Here is a 23,025-nt window from a genome sequence, read left to right on the forward strand (position 1 = left end):
GCTCGAGCATTCAAAATTTGTTCAGTCGATTTACATCTTCAGTGTTTAAAAATGCCAGGTCTTTGCTCTTTCAATGATATCTGGCTTGAACAAGAGAAATACAAGGAATGGCTGCAAAAGGATAAATTATGTAAAGGAAAGGCGTTTTGTACATTGTGTAAAAAGACGATCAACTTGGCTTATATGGGAGAAGGAGCCCTTACAAGTCATGCCAAAGGTAATTGCAAATTAGTAACTACATACTGTTTATTTAGTGGAACAAAGATGCAGAAGTATAAGCTATTGGTAGTTTTGGGAAAAATAATGGTAACTCATTACTTTTTGGATATAAAATAAGATATTGTTTAGTTTGATGATTTGGGAGATATGGCAAAAGAGGGCCCGTTTAAATTTACTTATACCGTCGGTTTATTTAACACGTTTGAGGGACAAAAATCATTTTCAAAATTTTTTTTTCTACATAATAATGTTCCTTGGTTTAATATAGAAACATCCATTGTAATAAATTAAATTCACGGATAAACAGTTTCAAAGTGCGCATGCGTACACTATAGTAGAGTTAAGCAAGAGTTGTTGTTCTTGAATTGCGAGTAAAAAAAAAAAAAAAGAAATGGCGTTAACGTGTTCTGTGAAGCTTTAACTGTTGGAAGTCAAGTCATTTGATTAGGCAAATAAAAAAAAAGAATGAAAAAATGTGTTTCCAGTTGACGGAATGTCCCCGTTTCTCATTGCCAACCGTCGACCTTTTTCCTCAGTGGTATAAAAAATTTTTTTAAAAAAAATCACATTGCCGGAATTGATTTGTGTATCTATAGTCTTGACTATACATCCCCGTTTGTTTGTTCCCCTATATTTTATTTCACTTTTTCAGAAGCCATTTTTTAAATGGTAATTTGTGTCTAAATAGCGTTTCTTACTAGTATGTAAAACCGAATTAAAAATTACTTTCATACATCATGAAGTTATTTGTTTTCATTTAGATTCATTAAAATTCTTGCAATGATAATTAATTTTGTTTCGTTTGTAGGATATAAGCACCAACAAAATAAAAAATCTGCAGAACAAGTCGCACCAGAAAATAAAGCAAATATAATAATGCATTTAAAGCAGTGCTGATGTCTGTTAAGAGAACAATTTATTTTGAATTAAATCTGACACGTATGTTACATATTTCTGAAAAAATAACAAATGTTAACCTATTTTCCAGATCATTATAATGCTATTTTAGGAAATTAATTATAGTTTGACTTTAATCAGTAAACAGTATTGTAGTATTTGGAATTCGTTGTTTTCTCATATAACCTGTATACACAGTGTTAGCAAAAATAGGTCTTGGAAATGTCTGTTTGTGGTCTTTGAAAGTTTGGGAAAAGTCTTTGAATTTATCATTCATAGTTCAGTATGAACCCTGTTGCAGTTTGATGAGAACATTCAGGGTCTGAGAACATAAAACAATTTTTGGAACAGGTAGTAAAAGAGCACAATGTGGAAACCATATATGCCAAAATAACCTTATTTTCTATCCTTCCTGTAAGCTATCTTGGTCACAGTGTTGCAATGTTGCTTTGAATATCTGAATAATTAACATGCCAAAAACTTGCATTTGTTTTGTAAGATTAAAAAGAAATGACTATAGGTAACTGTTAGTGATACACAAATTGTATCTTTAATGATGGAGAACTTGTATCTCTAAATTCATTCATGTGTTTTCTGTAATTAATAAGGTTTCTTTTTCTTTTATTCTTGTGATAAGCAGGCATTATTAACAGTTTTATGATAATTATTTTGAGTAGCTTGCATTCACTGTAAGTTCTTTTTATGTTTTTCATCCTTGTCATTTTTCGACTTATCATCCTCGACAATCTTTCAGCTGGCATCTGTGTACACCCCATTTACATGCTAGCTCATGTTTTTCTTTTTCTTTTCTGTTTTTCTGTACCTCTTCCTCTTGCTGCTGCATATTATCATATTAGTGGGATACTGTGTCCCCCGTCTCCATGATCTTTCATAAATGATCCATCCAACTGTATGTTGTGATTCATGTCCTGAACACTCCAATTTCTTCCACTCCATGACCACTCACTGATCATTGTATAACAGGTACACGTATTGTGAGAAGTGTTTTCAAGAAATCCAAGGGGATGAAGTTGAGCTCATGGATGATCCTACACAGCCAGTCATGTAAGTACATCCATATTTTCATCTTGATTACGTTTTACAGGCGTTAGAATATTTTCTGTCGATCAGGAATTCCCAATTCATGTGGCTAATATGTGCATTAATTAAAGATAATACTTATGAGAATTTTCTTCATTCCTGTTCTGCCATGTGAGAATTGTCTTCATTTTTGTTCTGCCATTATAGTGCTTCATGGATATAATATTATTCAGAACAGTATTTTGTATCACTAAGGATGAAAAGTAAACCTGGCTATTGTCTTAGCAATTAAAACATTTGACATTTGTAGAAAGTTTCAGTTTAAATGAGCTTGCACATTCTTGTTCTGCATAAAATGAATACTGGGTAAGAGTCGATGACATACCAGGCCATACATCTCTATAGATTGCTCCCTTGCTATAAGGGCCTTCATTGTAACAAAGTTCAAGTTAGAATGAGTTCATTCATGGATCCCATTTTATTACATGTTAATAAAACTATTTCTCACCCATGTGACAGAAATCAAGCTGATTTGCTAACCTTTTCTTATCTCCATCTGGTTGTCTCAGCCCAGTTGTCTCTGTCTTGGTCTCCACATGCTAGAAACTACTACTTAAATTTTCCATAGATAGTAATTATACTCTTCATTAGAGCTATGCACCCAGTATCAAGTCATTGACGACCATAGAATGTTCCAGATTAGAACTGAAGAATATTAAAAATTATCAAATATATATATATATATATATATATATATATATATATATATATATATATATATATGAATTATTATTTTCTCACCATCAATCAACAAAATATGATAATACAGTAAAAATGTCAAATATGTTTCCGTTTTCTCTTATGTAGAACAGTATATTTAGCATTGACAGGTCACGTCACTGCCCTCATTAGCATAATCCTGTTAATATGCGGTGTTTACAAACAATAGCATGCGGTTTGAGATGCTTGTGGTCCTATACTCATAACACTTGAAATGTTGTTTTTCTTTTCTTTTTGAAGAGTGGCAGATATAACAAGATTCCACTGAGAGTTGTGTAGATATTTATGTAGATATTCATAGCACATTATAAGAATGGATGCTACATTAAAAATAATTGAGGCAATAATAGTACCTGATGAACACTGTGTTGAATTTGCTAACTATATTGTAAAAGTATTATGAATGGGAAAAATGGGTGGGAAAAATAATCTTTCTTTGTGTTTGTACCAAGACTAAGAAATCCCATTCATCAGGGCCTCATCAGGAGGCAAATTATGTAACCCCTTGACTGGGATATCCTTTGGCTTGGGGCATACTGCAGCTTATATTCTGTTAATGTATCATTACAAGGTGGTCTCACTGTAAGGTGTGATACTCTATGGCTCTCATGGGCAGCATTGTAAAGAATTTGTGCTGTACCAACTTCATCCTTTTTTAATGTAAAAGCTTTGTGCATTTGGCCCTTTGAATGATGATAACAATGGAGTTAAAAAGGGTTGTTAGCTTTCTAACATCTTTTGAGATGGCATAAAACTAGGTATCACTTTTGCATCAGTCTTGATGGGGGTAGCATACATATTACAATACAATGTAAAAGTTGTGTATTCAGGTTTTTGCAGGTTGTGGTTGGGGATCATGGGAAATATATTATTTGATAGTACAGTTGAGATTCTGTGTTCTTCAGAAACCCTTATTAGAAGTTGTGAGGACAGAAATTGCTTGCTTTAATGAAACTTGCTCTGTATTCACAAAACTTTAAAACTTGCATATATTCTCAAATTCAGATTACTCTTTTCTTGGGTATATTGTGTTGATTAGGTGTTAACAGTGCTGTATCATGCCAGTAAATTCCTTTCCCAAAGAACATGCTAAGGCATCCTTGAATTGGATTGCACAGTATTTGATATTTTCAGAAAATGACTTGAAAACTGTTTATCTCTCAGGGCCTGAAAATAGCAGTGGTCCGAGGTCCGGGACCTTTAGATTTACCAGTCAGACCCAAGAGATAAACTTGTCAAAAAATCTGTGGACTTTTCCCCAAAAAATGGAAATTAAAAGTATTCCTCTGCAGTCTCAGAATAGTTTATTAAAGTGTAATATGTCAACAGATATATATATGCAAAATTATGTACATTATAAGCAGTGTTTCTTGAAGCTCTGTAACGCTTTTGTTGTGATCATAATTGTCTGACTGGTACATGTACAGAAAACTGTGAGCTAGAACTATTTCACTTTTAAATTTGAGTACCCTTCCACATAAGTATCCAAATCCAAAGTCCTGTAGTCAAATCTTATTCAAAGGGGCTTCACCTTATTACTTGGAAAGAGACAATTCAGAAGTCATCTGCTTAAAGCCTTGTTCGGGGATACTTGATATTTCTGAGGTCATGGCTGGCTAAAAGAAATTGTTCATGCATATTGCATGACTGGTCCTGTACCATAAGGTTGAATTAATTACCAACTGCAACATTAAAATGCAAACTGACCTTCAACACTTGGTTCTGCACCACCAAACGTAACAGACGATCAGTGCGAGTCATGAGTTTGTTTATTTAACTTTGGTTTCTCATCCATTGGCAAATACAAAAAGCTGCAGGAATAAAAAATTGTTTTGAAAATGTACCACCATCGAAAAGAAAAAAGCCAAACAAGGATGCAAAATATGATGAACACCATGTTTGTGTATTTAAAAAACACTGGAAAACAAATTGGCTGTGGGTCGAATATAATTCGGATACAGGAAAAATGTGTGAAACCCTTTTAAAGTTCTGATTTAGCCAACAGGTCCAGTGCCCTATACCATGTTCCACAAAATTAAAGGTTGATTTGACTTAGTTACATTAATCTCAAGTCCTGTGCCTGTGAAAGCAAAGACTATTTAAGACTACTGGATATTTTATTCAGATCAGGAAAAAAAGGAAACTGCATTATTTAAAAATAACATATTTCATCAATTAAAGCTCATACATATAACTATGTTTTGATGTACCTCACAGCAGCTCAGAAACTCTGACCTGTTTGTATGCATGTTGGACCTGGCTCCCTCAGAGGGTGACAGATCCTGGACCTGCCACCCATCAACACTGTTATCAAATCTTGACCCTTTTGGATCCAATACAAGTCTACACATGCATATATTGCATTTATATCAGTTTATTTATTATCTAATATGATAAATTGAGTTTAAGTGTGCCCTCAAGTTGAGTAGTTTTGTAAATATGGAGCTCGATTTGTTTTTTTTTCCATATATGATAAATACATATTCAACGTTCATGTACCTAACATAAATATTATAGAAGTGTTTTGGAAAAGGAATTAATTTCAGATTTTTTTCAGCCAATGGGGTGTAGCACAGTTTCTTTGTACTCCTCTTTCAATGTGGAAGTGGTTTGCATTATTAACCATGTATGTCTACCATTCTAGTGACGTGTTTTGTTTTGTCACTGTATACATGTTCCATAAAAACATTTCAAGTTTTCAGATTTTCATTTTTTTTCTTCTTCCCATTGCAGGAAAATCAGGAAAGATCAGTTTGTTAGGATGAAGAATGATCAGTTGGATCTCGAACCGTGAGTAAATTCACTATTTTTTCAACAGGACTTGGGCAGTTTCTATATCCCACCATGAAAGTGGTTGGAATATGTAGTGTTACCCTTATCTGTTCATATCTTCGCATGTCACACTTGGGTTAAGTTTTATGTTTTGGTCATTTGTAGTCTCTTCATTTTGTTAATGCACGTGTTTTCCACCAGAGAAAAACATTGATGATTATATTCATGTGTGTGTGTGTGTATATATATAGAGAGAGAGAGAGAGGAGAGAGATTCATGTTAGTGAAATGTTAGATATTTCTGTATCGTTCAGACTGAAGAAAAGAAAAGGCTTAAACCAAATGCCATTTCTCTCTGTTGAAAAATACTAGGAATCTTAATACTCTTGTCACATCACATTTCATGGATTTATTAAGGTTTAAATGTACATGTATACAGCCTTGAATAATAATAGTCATATTCGTAATATATTTATGAATGCATTTTTAGCTTACCTAGCAGTTAGACCAAGTGAACTTTCGATATATTTTTGTATCTATCTTCATTCTGCAGTGCTGCATCTTGAGATAGGATTGCATGTTTTCCACCATTTAAAAAAAAAATTCTCCCGTCTTTTCAGGTTAACCAGGTATTGAAACTTGTGATGTCTTATGAATTACTTGAACACTTGATAAAAACATTTGTTGCAATAATTTAAATTTCCAAGGAAATGATGATAGTGAATGTAGATTGCATAATTAAATTAGCCCGAACTGTTAAATCTGATAGGACTGTCTTATTTTAGCTCTTTTGGTTATAGTTAAAGACCAGAATAGCAAATGGGGTGGTCTTTTGTCTTTCATATGTCCATCTATTAGCACAAGTTTGTTGTTATTATAACTTCTCACACATTTATCCCATGGTCCAGTTGGTCCTAAATAAAAATGGTGCCATTCGGTTATCTAATATGGCCATCACAGTAACCATCTTGAAAATCATGTTGAAGCTACTCAAGAATGGATGGGCTTATCAACATGGAATTTTCACTAGAAAGACTTGTCCTAAATGAAAGTGGCACTGATCAAATGAAACAGCTTATGATATCTGGTTACATTAAAAATCCAAATCACACACACACATACATCGTGATGCAGTCTTTTGTGCATTTTGTATTTTCAGGTTTGTTGAATGCTTGGAATGTGGTAGAAAACTTCATCAAATATGTGTATTACATTTCGAACCGATTTGGCCCAATGGGTAAGTTCAGTTTGTTTTTAAGCACCTAAATGTAGAATTTCTTGATTTGTTCAGATAAGTTCATGTGAATGAAGGCACAAAACCAGCAGTCATAATATCAATAATTATTTTATCATGCAGTAGTTTTTATTTTCTGTTTTCATTTACTGATGCATAATGTTCGTTGTAAAAATATGGGATAGAGACCCACACAGGTCGAAGTGGGCTGAGGATTGGGGTGGGTGGGTAATAATCTATGATGGAGCCTTTTACATGGTGACCAGCACATATAAAAGTGTTGTGGGGATTGGTATGGGTGTAAAAACATGTATGGAGCACCTGTTCCCTCTGACTTCTATCATAAGAGCTGGTTTTGTATGTGAGTGTAGAGCAGTATTTTGAATTCTGCATTCTGTATATAATTTGTCAGTGCATGTGGAGAAAGGTTATTGTGCTCAACTTTTTATATGCAATTTGTTTGGTCTTTTAGGTTCACCTGTGATAATTGTTTAAAGGCCAAGGGCTTAAAACGGAAAGAAAATAAATACACTGCAAAAAGTGAGTATTTTGTTAAAAAATTTATTTTTTTGAAGTTTTTTCTCAGTTATGCAATGAGTGAGAGGAGAGAGAGGTTACACATGATTTTTTCAATTTGTTTTTGTCTGTTTATCTAGGCTACTGTTTAGTGTTATTGGACCATTTTTAGCAGAGCATCATTGATGTTAATTTTTTGACAGTTCTTGGTTAATCGGACATAAAACCAATGATGGTATATTCTAGATGATTCCTAAGGATCAGTTTGCCAGTTATACTAAGTACTACTGTAAATCTCTTATTTTTCATAGGTGTAAATTTATGTGGATTGTGTGCAATACTAGACAGTTGCTACATAAAAATACATGAATTTCACAATACAGTGACCAATGATTCTTCTAGGGAGAGGATAGTATTCGAACAAAATTCTTACATAACTTTAAAGGAGACCAGAAATAAAACTTTTCATTTTATGTATGTAATTCTCTACAAATTTTAATTAGACTATAATGTTTATAAATTAAATATCGTAGGGGGGTAGTGAATATATTGTGTGGAAGATACCATGATTCTTAGTATTTCCGAGTTTCGATGAGATGACAGGTCCATTGATGCAATAATACTAGCCAGTCCTCAAATACAGACAGAAACATGGCGAGCAAGACAGACAGGAGGAGACCAATTTGGGTTGCACATTCAAAAGTTTAATCTGCTTCTGAGATGCGCTCATAACTATATCTGTTGAATTGTGTGTTAACAATATATTTAAGACCGGACAGCAGAAAAGTACAACAGTAAGAAGGTGCTCATATTCCATATTTTGGAATTAAAAAAAGCAATGTAATTTTAAAATAAATGCTTATACATTGTGTGTTGTGCAGAAATGTGATAAGGATCGAGTGATGGTGCCCATTGTAAAAATTAAAAATGTACCGCAGTGCAATAAATTCAAGGATGAGGTTAAATCGTATTATATGTAAATGACATTCATTACCTACATACAACACACCACCTAAGGACAAATATCTTGAAAATTTAATCCAACACTGAAACTTGAGAGATAATACTGAATTTTGGGCGAAGAGACTAGAACGGGGACCGACTTGCATGTGAAACAATATCCATTACTGGGAAGGTGTAAAAGGCATTGAGAACTATTTCAGTCAAAAAAATGCACACATAAATCTTTTACTTGCAGGCTACAGTTAGCATATTGACAAATCAGATAGTATATGTCTGGTATAAATAGTTTATGTACTGTACTAGTCAGTGCTCAAAGAATTCTTTTTTTAGGCACAGGCCCCAGGCTGGTGACTTAAAAAACTCACTAGCCCTTACTGAAATTCCACAAGCTTGGACAGTTCATACCTGTCACCTCTCTCTCGGGGCCCTGAGTGGGCCGAGTGGTCTAAAGCGCGCTCCGTTACGGATCACTGCTATCTCACCTCTGTCTACGTGGGTTTGAGTCTCGGATTCAGCCAATGTGGGTATGTGAGAAAGCTTGCCAGTAGCTTCTCGTGGGTTGGTGGTTCTTTCAGGGTTTTCCCGGGTTCTTCCTCCACCATTAATACTGGCCGCCATGTATAGCCTATCGTGTGCTGAAAAATGGTGTTAAACAACAACAACAGCCTATCACCTCTCAAGCCAGGAAAAAAACCTTCCGATTTTTCGCAGATTATTACATGATGTAAGTTTTTATTTCTCACAAGAGAAAAAAAAAGCTCAAGACCATACATAAAAAAATATAATGTATGCAATCCACAGATGACATGTTCTATTTTATCACTTGTGAATATTGTTGTGACAAAATAATTAACATCTCACAAGATTTTTTCTTCAGTAAATAGAATGTTTAGATTAGACATTACTCACGTAAATATGAGATTTTTTAAACCACTACAACAGTACTGTAGTGAGAAAAAAAAAATCAAAAATTATCACCAATTAGCTTAAATCCCATGAATGATCACTGTGAATACTGTGTAATTTTCTCTGTAAACAAAATTGCATCTCCATTTCCACCAAAGAAACTCGGCCAGACAACACCTGAAAATCTATCATATATGTAAAGTTTAATTACCATGATTTAAGTAAAAGAAGGAATAAAACAAAATATAGCATGCATTACATGTGCCCCCAAAGAACTAATTCAGAATAAATATTTTATTCAGTAAGCAGTGTTACATGCCTGAAGAGTTAAACCTAAGGAAACAAGGATGGATATAAAATATGAGAAAAACAGTTGCCACATGTATGGTAGCATGTGACTGCAGGTTTGAACAGTTGAAATGAAGCCCTAGGCATCATAAGTTAAAACTAAATAGGGCATCATTTATTTGCCAATCAGTTGCTGGTGCTTACATACACACTCTGTCCAACATGGTTTCTTTGAAGTATGTCCAAGGGCAGTCCTTTTCACATGATAAATGCAAGGATATAGATTAACTGTTAATTAGTCACACTGGCTTTATTGCTACAGCTGACAAGAATATGGAAAAAGTGGCTTGGCCTGGGGGATAATAATGCGTATCACAGGGAGAAATGGCATGTCCAGTGGATGCTAGTACATAGGGGCAAGTGGGTGGGATCAATGGTCACCTCCCAATTTCTATTGTCAGCCAGTTAATGTGAAACTTTGATTCTATACATGACCTCTCCTTTTAACCGCTATTTAAACTGCCCAAGGGATAGTTTTATATCAGTTCCAATCATAACAGATTACAGTTTATACATACTACATGTAAAAGGTATAGACAGAAAGTATTTTTTAAATTGATTTTTAAATTAATTTTTTTTTTAAGATTGGTGAAAAATGTGTATTCTCAAAACACGACAGATTTAGAATTTTTTTTTTAGCAAAGCTTCCATGTGATTAAATTCAGATCTCAATTTCACCTAGGACAGTGGTGATTTGATTTAGATTGTGCCGTGTTTAGGCAAGCATGTCAACGTCTTGAAAATACATTTACTCATTTCATCAGTGCAATCAAGATTTCATCAGTCAAACAATTTTAGTTTTGACAAGCCTGCTGATGGGCACCTCATTTTGAACACAGGATTAAAGTTAGAGGGGACCTCCATGTTGGGCTATCAGATTTTTTAAAACACTGTTGGTGTAGATAAAACAGCTGTGAATTGATTGTTGCATTTTGTGATCAATTACTTAGGCTTTCTGCCTATTTTTGTAACTCGCACGATTAACATTTTTCCCAGGATTTAAAATATCCAACGGTATGTCTGGTACAGCGCCAGCTTTTAGTCTAGGCCTAGCATTTGCGTATGCTATAGCTGCTGTTTTTTTCAGGATCCCTCTCGTAACATTCCTTTGGGAAGTGAAATGAGCACAGAATGCTGTATGGTGTTGCTTTTAAATTGACTTGCTTGTAATAATGCATCCATACTTTCTTTATGCCTTTATCTTTTGGAAAAGAAAAAAACAATGTCGTCTGCAGCCTTTTCTTAGTGTGCTATTACACCTGTAAGCAACACAAAATGGCATTGTATTTTACTCTGGCAACTCCCAAGGGGATGCTGGAGTCGCTGCTATGACATCACATCACATACGAGGTCACGGAAAATCAACTCCTGGAAGAAATGCTAATATTTAAATATTGGCATTACAGTCGCAGATGATACTTCGGAATAAGGTTTTCTTCTATAGTGGTTTTATTATTATTCTATTTCCATTGATTTCTGGTCTCCTTTAAGTACTGATGAAAATCTCGTTTACCAGAAAACGGGGAAAATTAATATCCACAAAATGAATTCACAGTAGCATACTCCTTGAAAGATTCAATTTTTGTAGTGTTCACATAATATACCTTGGAATATGACTATTAGTGTAAGATCAAAAAATATTCAACATGGTTTCCAAAGTGTAAACATAACCTCAGTGTGACCGCCAATGACTGCTTCATTTGGATTAGTTTGATCAAGAGGAGGAGGAGAATACTTCAGGAATGAGAGAGCAATTGTTCTAATCTTGCTTTTGGTAGTATAATATGCATGGGGAATAGGTTTACATGGTATGATTTATTGTAGGTTTCAAGGAGTACAGGGTCTGGGATAACTGTCTAAAAAAATCTAAGGAAAATTAACTTGGTCTTAAAATTTCAATTACAGCTTTTGTGTTCTTGCATTTTTCAGTTATAGCTCATGTAGTCCATCCGATTTAACTTGCATCAAATGAAGTCTTACATATTTCGATTTCAGTTTATGTAGTTGTGTAGATTTAAGTTACTGCTTGTGTAGTCTTCAGATTTAAATTATAGGTTATGTATCCTGGTCTTTATGACATTTATAAATGACAGCTTGCCCATTGCATGCTGACTGGAAACTTAAACATGCCTTTCAGGGATTGCTTGTCCCAAAATATAGAAACAAAATATCACAGCTAACATATTTAATGAAAATATGGTGCAATATATGATGTTCACATTCTATTTATTTAACAAATGCTGAAATTTTTGTTTACTCTTGATGTTTGTTTGCACCTTAAAACGATATGTTGATAGTTAAATTTTTCAATAAAAGATTTATTTATGTAAATAGTTTGTGTGTGTGTGTGTGTGTGTATATATATATATATATATATACACAAAAGGAGAAAGGGTTAGAATGCAAACAAAGAAGACTAAGGACAGATACATATTGCATATAGATAAATGGATTGCTAGATAAGGTTTTTGGCATGTCTAGAATTTTTAGAGAGAGAGATAGAGAGATGTTCTGATTGTAAACTGAAAAATGTAACAGGCAAGAACAGAAATGTCTTTATTTTAATCATGTTTTAATACGTCATAACATTTTTCTTTTTCTACCTTTCCACTTTCATGCAGATTTAAGTATCCATCCAGTAAGAAAACAAGGTAAAGCTAGGTCCCTCACTCAATTATTCCAATATTAATAAATTTACTTGTTGTTGTTGTTTCTTTTCTTTCATGGGAATGTTGTGTTCACTGACATGTTAGCTTCTGCGTCAACATCATTCAGGTTTGACCTTGAAATTAGTAATTTGCTTCTAAACAATTTTTGACGAGCCAACTTTTGAGATTGATTTAAGATAAGATCACTTATATTTTTAATCGATTTTATTATTTGCTACATTGTATGTATCCTGTGATAATCATGTAAAGCACAAATGATAAATATTGGATTTTGCAGGCGGCTAATTGTAGTAATGTGCACCTTTTATTTCTAGACACACCTGTGAAAGAAATATCTATTAATAACAATTGTTAAAATTTCGCGAGATGCATCAAAACGGTCTTTGACATGCCAGTTGCTTAGAGTAGGCAACCTTTGGGTACTTTGGAGCTCATTAACTGCCCACGAACAAGTTACGACTTGTGGAGTGACAAAAAGCCTGTATAACTCTAAATATTGCAATAAAAATGTAAGTGGTTACTTAAAATGTAAATATTTATTTTCTCTTTGTCAAAACATGCATTCTTTATTTAGTAAATACAATATCATACTTGAAATCTGCATGCGAAAATGTGACTGACCTTGACATTGATTACACGGGAATGGCAGACTTTGAAGGTTTATCTTATGAAAGAAAGAATCAATTGATGAAAGAAACTGGACAGTTATGTAATTGAAGAATACAGATCACATAAACATGAAAACAAGGTTTGGATGCGTATTCAATGGCGAGATCATAGAGTGAAAACTTGGAGAACATAAAGCATTGTGAACTGAACTCCCCATCTTTATTTCTCTTTCCCCCCTCTCTCTCTCTATCTCTCTCTCTCTCTCTCTCTCTCTCTCTCTCTCTCTCACCCTCTCTCATATGTTTGACTAGCCCATGGGCAATTGTCTTGCAAACTTGAGCTTTTCTGAGTCAAATTTGAGCATGTTCTGGGCATGGGCAAGTGAATTTATAATGCCCAATTTACTTGTGTAGTCTTAGAGATTTCAATTACAGTTTATGTAGTCATAAGATTTTATTTACAGTTGTAGTATGCAAATGATAATGGCAAGTGTCACAAGGTTTGCCCTTTCATAATTTTAAACTGGCCATAATTGTGTCAAATTTTTTGAATATACGATCAAACAGTCTTTCATTTCAGTTTCATATGAGAAGGGGTTAATTCAGTTTTTGTTATGTTTCATTAATGTTCACAAGTGTTTCACAAAATTTTCCTCGCATGTTTATATGAAAGTTGACGAATTCAAAGAATGAGCATGTGAATGTTGTGGAAGAGATAGGTTAACAAAGGAGATAATAGTTATTAACTCGACTTGTCATTGACTAGAAGAGCTTATGGGACGGTCTTTCATCCATGTATTAGAAAAGTTTGTTACCATTACTCCTCCAAATTTGCATGAGGAGAGCCACGAAACTTGACATACACATTCATTATATTGTCTAGTTGGTCCTAAATGAAAATATTGATGGTCATACATCTGTATTTGGCTATGGGTGTCCCTCTTGAAGAATCTTTTTCTTGCTACTTGTCCTGAATGGACGGTCATATCAGTATGGAGATTTATCTAAAATCTTTTTGTATTGTCTAGCTGGTTCTAAATGAAATGGTGTCAATGTTACATTCATGGCAGCCATCTTGAAAATCACATGGCTGCTCCTCCTGAATGGATGGTCATATCACTAAAGACTTCTTACACTAAAAGACTTAAGGATTTCCTTATCTAGTTGGTCTTAAATGAATATGGTGCTTATATGGCAGAGAGACCATCTTAAATCTTGTTATCCATTCTCTTCCTACTTGGATGGTCATATCAACGTGAGATTGTCACTAAACAACTTTTTATGATGTCTTGATGTTTCTAAGTAAATATGGAGCCAAGCTTATGTCCAATATGGCCACCACATCACCCATCTTGAAAATCTTATTTCATCCATTTTTATTATTTACTGAGCATGCTCAGTTATTGTTAAATATCTATTTACTATTAACTTGACTATGCCCAGTTGCATATAATAATGTTGATTATACTCTTTTGTAATTGCAGTTATCTTTCTATGCTCCACACTAATTTTAGTCTTGGCTCAGGTTTGTAAAGTCATTGTTCATTCATCCATTTAAGATTTATCTCAAGTCAGTTCCTGAGGCTGTGGTGGAGCCTTTGTGACCATGAACACATTTCTTGTTCTGAACAGGAATTTATCTTCTCTAATATGTGTTGGAATTGTGTTGAAAGCCTATTTTGATAGGATCTGTGTTAGTATTCTCTTTTAATTTTATTAGAGTTTATTTTTTTCCTTCTTTTTTCAGGATTACAAAATACAAAGTTAGGATATTACTTAGAAAATAGGATCAACAACTTTTTAAAGAAGAAAGATGTTGGTGCAGGTGAAGTATCAATCAGAGTGCTATCTAGTTCAGACAAAATTACTGAGGTCAAGCCAGGAATGAAATCAAGGTATATAATTTACATTTCAAGCATTTTATAGCATAGTTGTGTTGTATTATTTCTGAGAAACTTGAAGAGGCCCCAGGTGGCAGAGTGGTCTAAGGTGCTCAGCTTTGTGTGTGTGTGTGCATGTTTCTGAATGTCAGCTCAGCCAATTTGGGTAGTTTGGGTGTGGTGGGGGGGTTCTTTCTACTTTAAATATACAGGCCTATTTATGTGCAGAAAAATGGCATTAAGCCTACAAAGCCACAAACTCTTAAACTTTTACAGGAAAGTTGAAAAGGTTGACATTGCAGTTTAAACATTTTGCTCGGCAAGTCCATGTTTGTCATATTGTCCTTTTATGAAAGTGGTGTTAATTTGCATAATATAGTAAGATCATATATGGTGACAAAAAGTTACGATTACCTTGTTTCTCTCTGAACTCTCCTGGTAATAATGTCCAATAGCTTATGACATTTTCCTTCATCCTTCATCCTTTGTGAATTGGCTGCTTTTCCTTGTTCATTCAAAATTGCTATTTTAAAGCTTCTAAAAAGATTGAAAAGAAAAAATTGTTGCTAGTTTACTGGGAGATTTCATGCATACAAGCCTTTTTATGGTTGCCATTACAAAAACTTAAATACCGCTCCGTTGGCCTAGTGGTTAGAGCGTCCGCCTTGGATGTGGGAGATCGTGGGTTCGATCCCCGACCGAGTCATACCAAAGACTTACAAAAATGGTACTAACAGCTGCCTCGCTTGGTGCTCAACGTTAAGAGGTTAGTGTTAGGACTGGTCGGCCTGGTGTCAGAATAATGTGACTGGGTGGGACATCATGCCACATGTCTGCGGCATGATGCCCTAGTGCTAGACATCACTATAAACTGCCACACTGCAGACATCATAGCAGTATGACTGAAAAATTGTTAAGCTACGTCAAAAATCCAAATCACACACCACATCACAAAAACTTAAGAAACTCCAAAGCTACAAGATAAATTTGATGGAAAGTACCCAGGCATGAATGGCTTTCAGACTTGTTGAAATAATGCTGATCCACCATCAGATATGGCTGCCACTACTAATGTAATTTTTTTTAAAAAGCAACTTCGCAAACAATTTTTAACATTATGGGACCAAATTTGATGGAAAAGGAATGCAGATAACTAAATAGAGGACTTTAAAGTTTTATACAAATCATGCCAATCTGCAGTCAGATATGGCCACCATTGCTTTAAAAAAAAGCAAAAAACACTTTCAATGACTTCTCCAAAACCAATAAACTGAATTTGACCAAATTTGACATCATGACATAAAGGCCTGTCAATTTGATACAAACGATGCTATCTTCCATCAGATATGGCCATTATTACTACAAAGGGAAGAACAAAAAAAACTGTTAATGACTAAATTCATAAGAATAAAATCTGCATTTAGGGACTTTCACAGTGTACAAGAGATGCCAATTTACCACCAGATACATCTTCAGCTTCTGAAAGTGGAATCCTGGACATTATTGCTGCTTAAAAACCACCCAGCAGTGTTTGGTCAAATTTAACAGAAGGCATCTTGGCATGAAAAGCTTTCATGTTTATGCTAATGATGCCAGTCTGCCATCAGATATGGCTGCTGTTTTTTTTTTTTTTTAAAGTATAAATTTTTAAAAGATAGTTTTTTTCTAACAAAATGCAAAGCCAAATTTTACAGTAAGCATCCTGGCATAAAGTCCTTTTAAGTTTACATAGATGATGCTGATCTGCCACAAGATGTGGATCCTGCTACTTCATTTAGAATGTGAAAAAAAACCTCACAGAAATATATTGGCTGTTTGAGTGCTTTGTTGATAACGGTACTTTCTTCACTTTATTGGCTGTATAATCCTAAGGAAACCAGAGGCAAGTGTCTTTCCCAAGGACACAACAGGCAGCTGACCAGGTCTGGCCAGTGTATTTAACCGGCAGCTTGCATCATGGGTCAAATGCTTTTCCAGCTTGGCTGTTGCAGCTCGTTGTTTGCATTAGTGCAATTATTATTATGATTTTTTTGTTTTTCACACACCCATTTCACATGGACATTCATTGCTTTTTCTATTAGTTTGATACATGATGCATTTGGCAGTTATGGACCCCAGTTTATGGTATTATATCACTGGAGAGCTGATTCAAGTAATTTATGAGTTTTTTTTGGTGGATGAAATGGGAGTACCCTTAGAAATCAAACCTAGCTTTGAAAAGTAACCAAAAATCCATTGCATAAGGGATAGGAGACTGCAGAGGTGCATAGTTGACCAACTTGACCACTGCATTATTCAAGTTGTTGATATCTAATTTGTAAAATAGCTTTATCTGCTCATCTTACTTTTGATTTAAAAGAAAATATCAAGCTTGTCGATAATGGCTCATAAAGATGCCTAATTAGTGTTAGTTGAAAAGATGAAATGTGTTGCAATAAAAAGTTAATTTGATTACCATTTTGGGTTCCCCATGACAGTACAAAGTTAATAATGATTTTAATTTAAAAAATGTACACTGGCTTCCTCTGAGAAGTACTGCCATTTTATTATTTTTTTCTTGCATTGCAGATACTGTGATAATGGGGAGATGATAGAAACCTTTCACTACAGGGCAAAGTCCTTTTTCGTTTTTGAAGAGATTGATGGCACTGATGTGTGTTTCTTTGGTATGCATGTTCAGGAGTATGGGTCTGATAGCCCTCACCCCAATACCAGGTAACCATATACATGTCTCAGACTTTAAGAAAATTACAATCTCAAAGTACAGCTTATATTCTTCCAATCTGTATTGTCCAATTTTCAGTTTATTAATCCAAACCAACATTATTTCTTCAGACCTTGAACAGAATTAGTCTTCACCCTTTGTCACGTCTGCTTTGTATAAAAATTCCCCCATCTGATTTACATTTCTTTGGAATCTTAATTGATTAAATGCTAAATTACATATTTCTGTGAAGATTCTTCCATCAGAAATATAGTCCCTTTTTAATTACAATTGATACACATTACACCTGTCCTGCTTCAGTCACCCCTATCATTCAGGACTTCAAATATTTAACCTACACCAGGTTGCAGTTGTCTGCAAGTTATTGTTATTTGCAGTGAGTGTTTAAACGGACAGTGTTGGCAATCCATCAGATATTGCCAGATTTGTGGCAATCCATCAGATATTGCCAGATTTGTGGTTTGATTAAAATGAAGTGCCAACGGAAAATTTTGATTGCTTTTGACACTTACTACAAGTACCAACAAAGACATTCACTGTTTTCTTTCGTTTTCCTGTCTTGTTAGCTTGCTTTTACAAAATAGAGAGAAATTGTACAACTTGCAGCATCAGTGTCCACTCAGATAAAATCATAACCTATGTTCAGTCTCACTGCATCTCATCGTTTCTTTCTTGCCAAGTTCTAGGCAACAGTTAGGAGTGGGTTTGATAGCACCTAGTGGGGGAGGGGGGTACGAGACTAAATTTGTACCTGCATGTACATTACTTGTTTATTCTTGGTTAGAGTTATGTGTTTAGCACAGGTTTATGCACTCTGTGCTTACTGTTATACATCAAACCATAAAAATTTGAGTAGGTCACCCTCATTACAAACATTATTACTGTGAACCATATTTGTATGCTTCACTAACTTTGTTAAATTTTGTGCAGGATTACCCCATCCACTTAAATTTGTCAGATGAGCAATTGTAAGACCTCATAATCTACAGTGAATTATTTCTCACAGGATACCAGTTTTTGTGATTAGTACAAGCCTCATTTAAGGGACTGTATAAACAATGATCCTCCAGTGGAAACAATAGTATTTATTTTCCCCCAATCCACAAATTTAAGATCCATCAAAATTGTCATTTGCACAAAATGACAAAATTAATATCCACAAAAATGTAAATGAATTCATTGTCTCTACCTTAAAGTAGCAACCCAAGGTTTTCATTAAAGTTGAGATTGAGATATCATTTCTTTTACCTTTTTCAGGAGAGTCTACATATCTTACCTTGACAGTGTCCATTTCTTCCAACCTCGCCAACTGAGGACAGCTGTCTACCATGAGATCCTCATTGGTTATTTGGAATATGCCAAACAGCTGGGCTACATCTGGGCTCATATCTGGGCCTGTCCACCTAGTGAAGGAGATGACTACATCTTCCATTGTCATCCTCCTGAGCAGAAAATTCCAAAGCCAAAAAGGCTACAGGAGTGGTATAAAAAGATGCTGGATAAAGCCATAATAGAAAGAGTGGTTGTGGACTATAAGGTATTGAGATCATTAAAGTAAAGTTTAAAGTAGTTTGTTGCTTTAACATTCATAAATGAATTAAAACTGTCCAGTTTCTGTGCTTGTTATATATTCAGATGAATTATGTAATCTTGAAGCATATTTAGCAAGTATGTTCACAAACACTCGTCAACCAGGTCATAGCAACAAAGCTATTGGACAGTATTTACATCATAATGTAAATATGACCTTTTGGTCACACAGTATATTAAATGAAATGATATGCAGTGTTCTTCTTGTAGAATGGATATTAGAAAAAATGTTGAAACACAAAAGTAGCAAAATTAAAATCATTTAGGAGTAAATTCATTTTGAATGGTAGGAATTTGGATAATACTTAGTAGTTTTAGCTCACCTAAGCTTGAAGGCTACGTCAGCTTGTGTTATGGTCCCATTTCCATTATGCATTGTCCATTGCACATAGTGTGACTCTCATCAGTTGGTAATTTCATCTTCTCATGACCAGTTTTAATCTAACTCTACAGGAAGCATCCTGGTATGTGGCTCTTTAAAGGTTGTAAAAATATTGCCAGTTAACCAGCACATATGGCCACCATTACTAAAAGCAGGGGATGAAAACCCTCATTAAACATGTTTCATACACCACTTGACAGAAATTGACTAAATTTAATGGCCTGTTAGCATATTGAACTTGAATCTTTAGTCAAAGGTGTGCTTTTCTGCTATCAAATATGGCTGCCATCACTAAAAATAGAAAAGTGTTTTCTTCTCAAAAACTGCTTACGAGACTTTTAACCAGATTGATAGAAATCATCACCTCATAAAGGACATTAAATGATGCTGAGCTTCCATCACATGCAGATGCTGTTACAAAAAAATACAGGCTCGGCTAGCGTGGGCATGTGGGAAAGCCTGCCAGTAGCTTCTCGTGGGACGGTGGTTATTCCCTGGGTTTTCCAGGGCTCTTCCTCCACCAGTTATATTGGCCGCCATGTATAGCCTATCTTGTGCTGAAAAATGGCGTTAAACCCTAGAACAACAACAACAACAAAAAAATACAAAAATATTTGAAGGCCTTTTATAAAACTGTTCAATACAATTTGACCAAATTTGAACTGTCCTCTTGTCAGCTGCTCAAAATATGATCAGATTTGGCAGAAAGCATCCTGGCACATGTTTTCAGATTTATACAAGTAGAGCTGATTTGTCTCGTTTATGGTCACCATTACTGTAAGAAGAAAACTTTTTTTTTTAAAATGACTTAGGGAAAACCTCAATGGAATTTTAACTGTATTTGATAAAATGGTTCCTGCACCAAGTACTTTCAGATTTATATAAATGATGCCAATATGCATCAGATATGGCCTCCGTTGATAAAATTTTTGAAGTTTTAAACAACTTCAGACACGCTGTGTAAAGACAGATTTAAATTTGGCCAAAAGCATCCCTAATTGAAGGCTATCAAGTTATAAAGGTGCCATTTCAACATCAAATTAGGCCATTTTACCAAAATGAGAAAAAAAGCTTGAAATGACTTAAAAGAACCACTTAAACAGAATTTTACCAAATTTAATGAACTATCTTGGCATAATGGATTACAAGTGGTGCTGAATTGACATTAAATAAGGCTGCTGTTATTGAAAACAAAATCTTTTAACAGCAGTATATCAAAAACTACTTGGTTTCATTTGACCTGATTTGACAGAAAGTGTCATTTCTTGAAGGACTTCCACATATGTACAAATGAAGTTGATCCAGCATCAGATGTGGCCAACATTACTAACGAGAGAGACAAAAATAGAAAAACGTCTTTGGTGCTTAATCTTGTCCTTTGGAAAACGTTTCCTCTCTCCATTTTTAGATGCAGATTTAAATGGAATAGCCCAGAGTGAGGTGAAGTTCGTGATGCTGCTAAAAGGAATAGTCTTAGCATTTCTTCATTCGAGAGTTGTGAAACTTTTTGTTGGCTACAGCTTTATTTGTTTTGTTTAGGACATTCTGAAGGACTCTATAGAGAACAACATGACTGGGCCAAATGACCTGCCATATTTTGAAGGGGACTTCTGGCCAAATGTGTTGGAGGAAAGCATTAAAGAGCTTGACCAGGAGGAGGAGGAGAAGAGAAAACGGGAGGAGGCCGAGGCAGCTGCTGCAGAGGCTGAAGTTCTCACACCAGGGGAAGGAGAAGAGACTCCAGTGGTAGAAAACCTTTGCTTTTAACTTAATAAATTGAACAAGACTTTGCTAACAATCTTTATTTCATTTCAGATTTAAAGAAATAACTAAACAACAAGATTTGCAGGGTTGGAGTGGAGATGGATGATGCTTTTTTCATCTTAATCAGCATTAAAAACATTTTTACATTGAGGAAGAGAAAGTGGGGTGAAAAAAAACAACAATTTATGTACTTGCTAAGTCATCATAGATTGTCCAAAAAGGCTTTCTTGACAGCCATTCTGAAACTGTTTATGACTACCTCCCCTGACATAGCCTTTTTATTTTAACTCTATAACAATATGCATCTGCTTTTGAATGAAATTTTGCTTGGCCACCCTCCAACTTAACAACACAGTGACTATCAACAACATCTTGTTATCACTATTTGTGGACAAATAGTAGCATTGCCATATTTTTTTCTTTAAACACTTTAGCAGTAATTGATTCTGAATTAAAATGGTGCAGATCTGAACACTAACATGTCTGCACTTCTGTTACAAAGTTGTGCAGTCATAATTTACCTTGGAATCAAGTCAAAGGTAGTTATACTTTTTTGTGTTGAACACAGTGTCTTGTACCTATTCAGATGAATTTTGGTCAGTTTTAATATCTAGTTGCCAGTTTGTGAATAAATCTGAAGAATACCTTGAATGATGCAGTTCAATAACTAGTCCCCTCCCATAAAAGGAATTAATTAATAATTTAACCAAACTTTGCACGTGTGTATACATTGACATTGAGAGAAGTTCAGTTATCATCTATTTTTGAAATCAGGTTCAAAGTCAAAGAGCATGACAAAGATGTCAACTCAAACATATAAAAAAATGTTTTGTTATTGACTTGCATATTTGGAGTTTTTTAAAAACTGTCGGATATGTTTCAATACTTGTAAGAGGATTTGTAGTGAATTCTGTAATCCTTCTTAGCCAGTAGAATAGCATTCCCTTGTAGGGACTCTTTGTCTATGTTCTCTAGTTCTTTTGTTTGTACCCCTTGGGCTCGGGATGTAAAATAGGTCCATTGTGCCTAACCACTTGTCATAAGAGGCAACTAATGAAGATAGGAGTTTGGTTTGTGGCTGGATCAGCCTGGGTTAGTTGTATGTGTTCTTGGGCATGGCATATTACTCCGTTTTCCTTTGCACTCAATAAACTTCTTGTGTTGCTGTGCTTTAAAGTGTCAAACAAAATTATTCTTTGTTACAGGATGCTCAAGGTAAAAAGAAGGGACAGAAACAAAACCAAAAGAAGAAGAATTCAAAGAGCAAGAATAATGCTAGAAAGAATAGCAAGAAGACCAGCTTACCCCATAGTGGAAATGATCTCTTCAACAAATTGTATCAAACTATGGAAAAACACAAGGAGGTAGGTACAAATTATAACCCCACCCCATCTTAGGAATACAAATGTTAAAGAGTTGAAAATTTATATTTTACTTGGAAAATAACATTTAAAAAATCAATACAATGAGCAGAAATGGTTGCATTCATGGTTAATTGATCAGCGTAGCAAAGTCTGTTTTAATATGATGAGTAGATAGTTTATTAAGACAATTTTGTCTATGTATATGGTATATCAGATTAGAGCAGAGGTACGTTTTCAGTTCATCTGTCCATAAGGCCAAGTGAGCTGTGTGTATGGCCCTGCATCCATGGTGTGTTGTCTGTTATGTGCCTATCATTAATTGCTTTAGTTTTTATACAGATGATGCTGATCTGCCATCAAATATGGCC

At 34.7% G+C, this 23,025-nt stretch overlaps 1 protein-coding gene across 7 annotated transcripts in view; it reads left to right on the forward strand.

Annotated features, from left to right (window-relative positions):
- Window positions 1–23,025, forward strand: part of LOC149797570 (histone acetyltransferase p300-like) — a 71,201-nt gene that overhangs the window by 37,858 nt on the left and 10,318 nt on the right. For 5 of the 7 annotated variants that reach the window (XM_089962464.1, XM_089962468.1, XM_089962466.1 and 2 more), the window contains exons 17-26: window positions 2,101–2,181; window positions 5,671–5,727; window positions 6,868–6,945; window positions 7,415–7,482; window positions 12,297–12,326; window positions 14,700–14,847; window positions 17,401–17,547; window positions 18,815–19,094; window positions 21,069–21,275; window positions 22,499–22,657. In XM_089962464.1, the coding sequence (XP_089818590.1) occupies window positions 2,101–2,181; window positions 5,671–5,727; window positions 6,868–6,945; window positions 7,415–7,482; window positions 12,297–12,326; window positions 14,700–14,847; window positions 17,401–17,547; window positions 18,815–19,094; window positions 21,069–21,275; window positions 22,499–22,657 (1,255 nt within the window). The remainder of the gene's footprint in view (window positions 1–2,100; window positions 2,182–5,670; window positions 5,728–6,867; window positions 6,946–7,414; window positions 7,483–12,296; window positions 12,327–14,699; window positions 14,848–17,400; window positions 17,548–18,814; window positions 19,095–21,068; window positions 21,276–22,498; window positions 22,658–23,025) is intronic. The other 2 variants (XM_089962467.1, XM_089962470.1) reach the window with 1 other exon arrangement.

The sequence above is a fragment of the Sinohyriopsis cumingii genome, chromosome 6 (genome assembly GCF_028554795.1).
Source record: "Sinohyriopsis cumingii isolate HCF-2022 chromosome 6, ASM2855479v2, whole genome shotgun sequence".
NCBI classification, from domain to species: Eukaryota; Metazoa; Mollusca; class Bivalvia; order Unionida; family Unionidae; genus Sinohyriopsis; species Sinohyriopsis cumingii.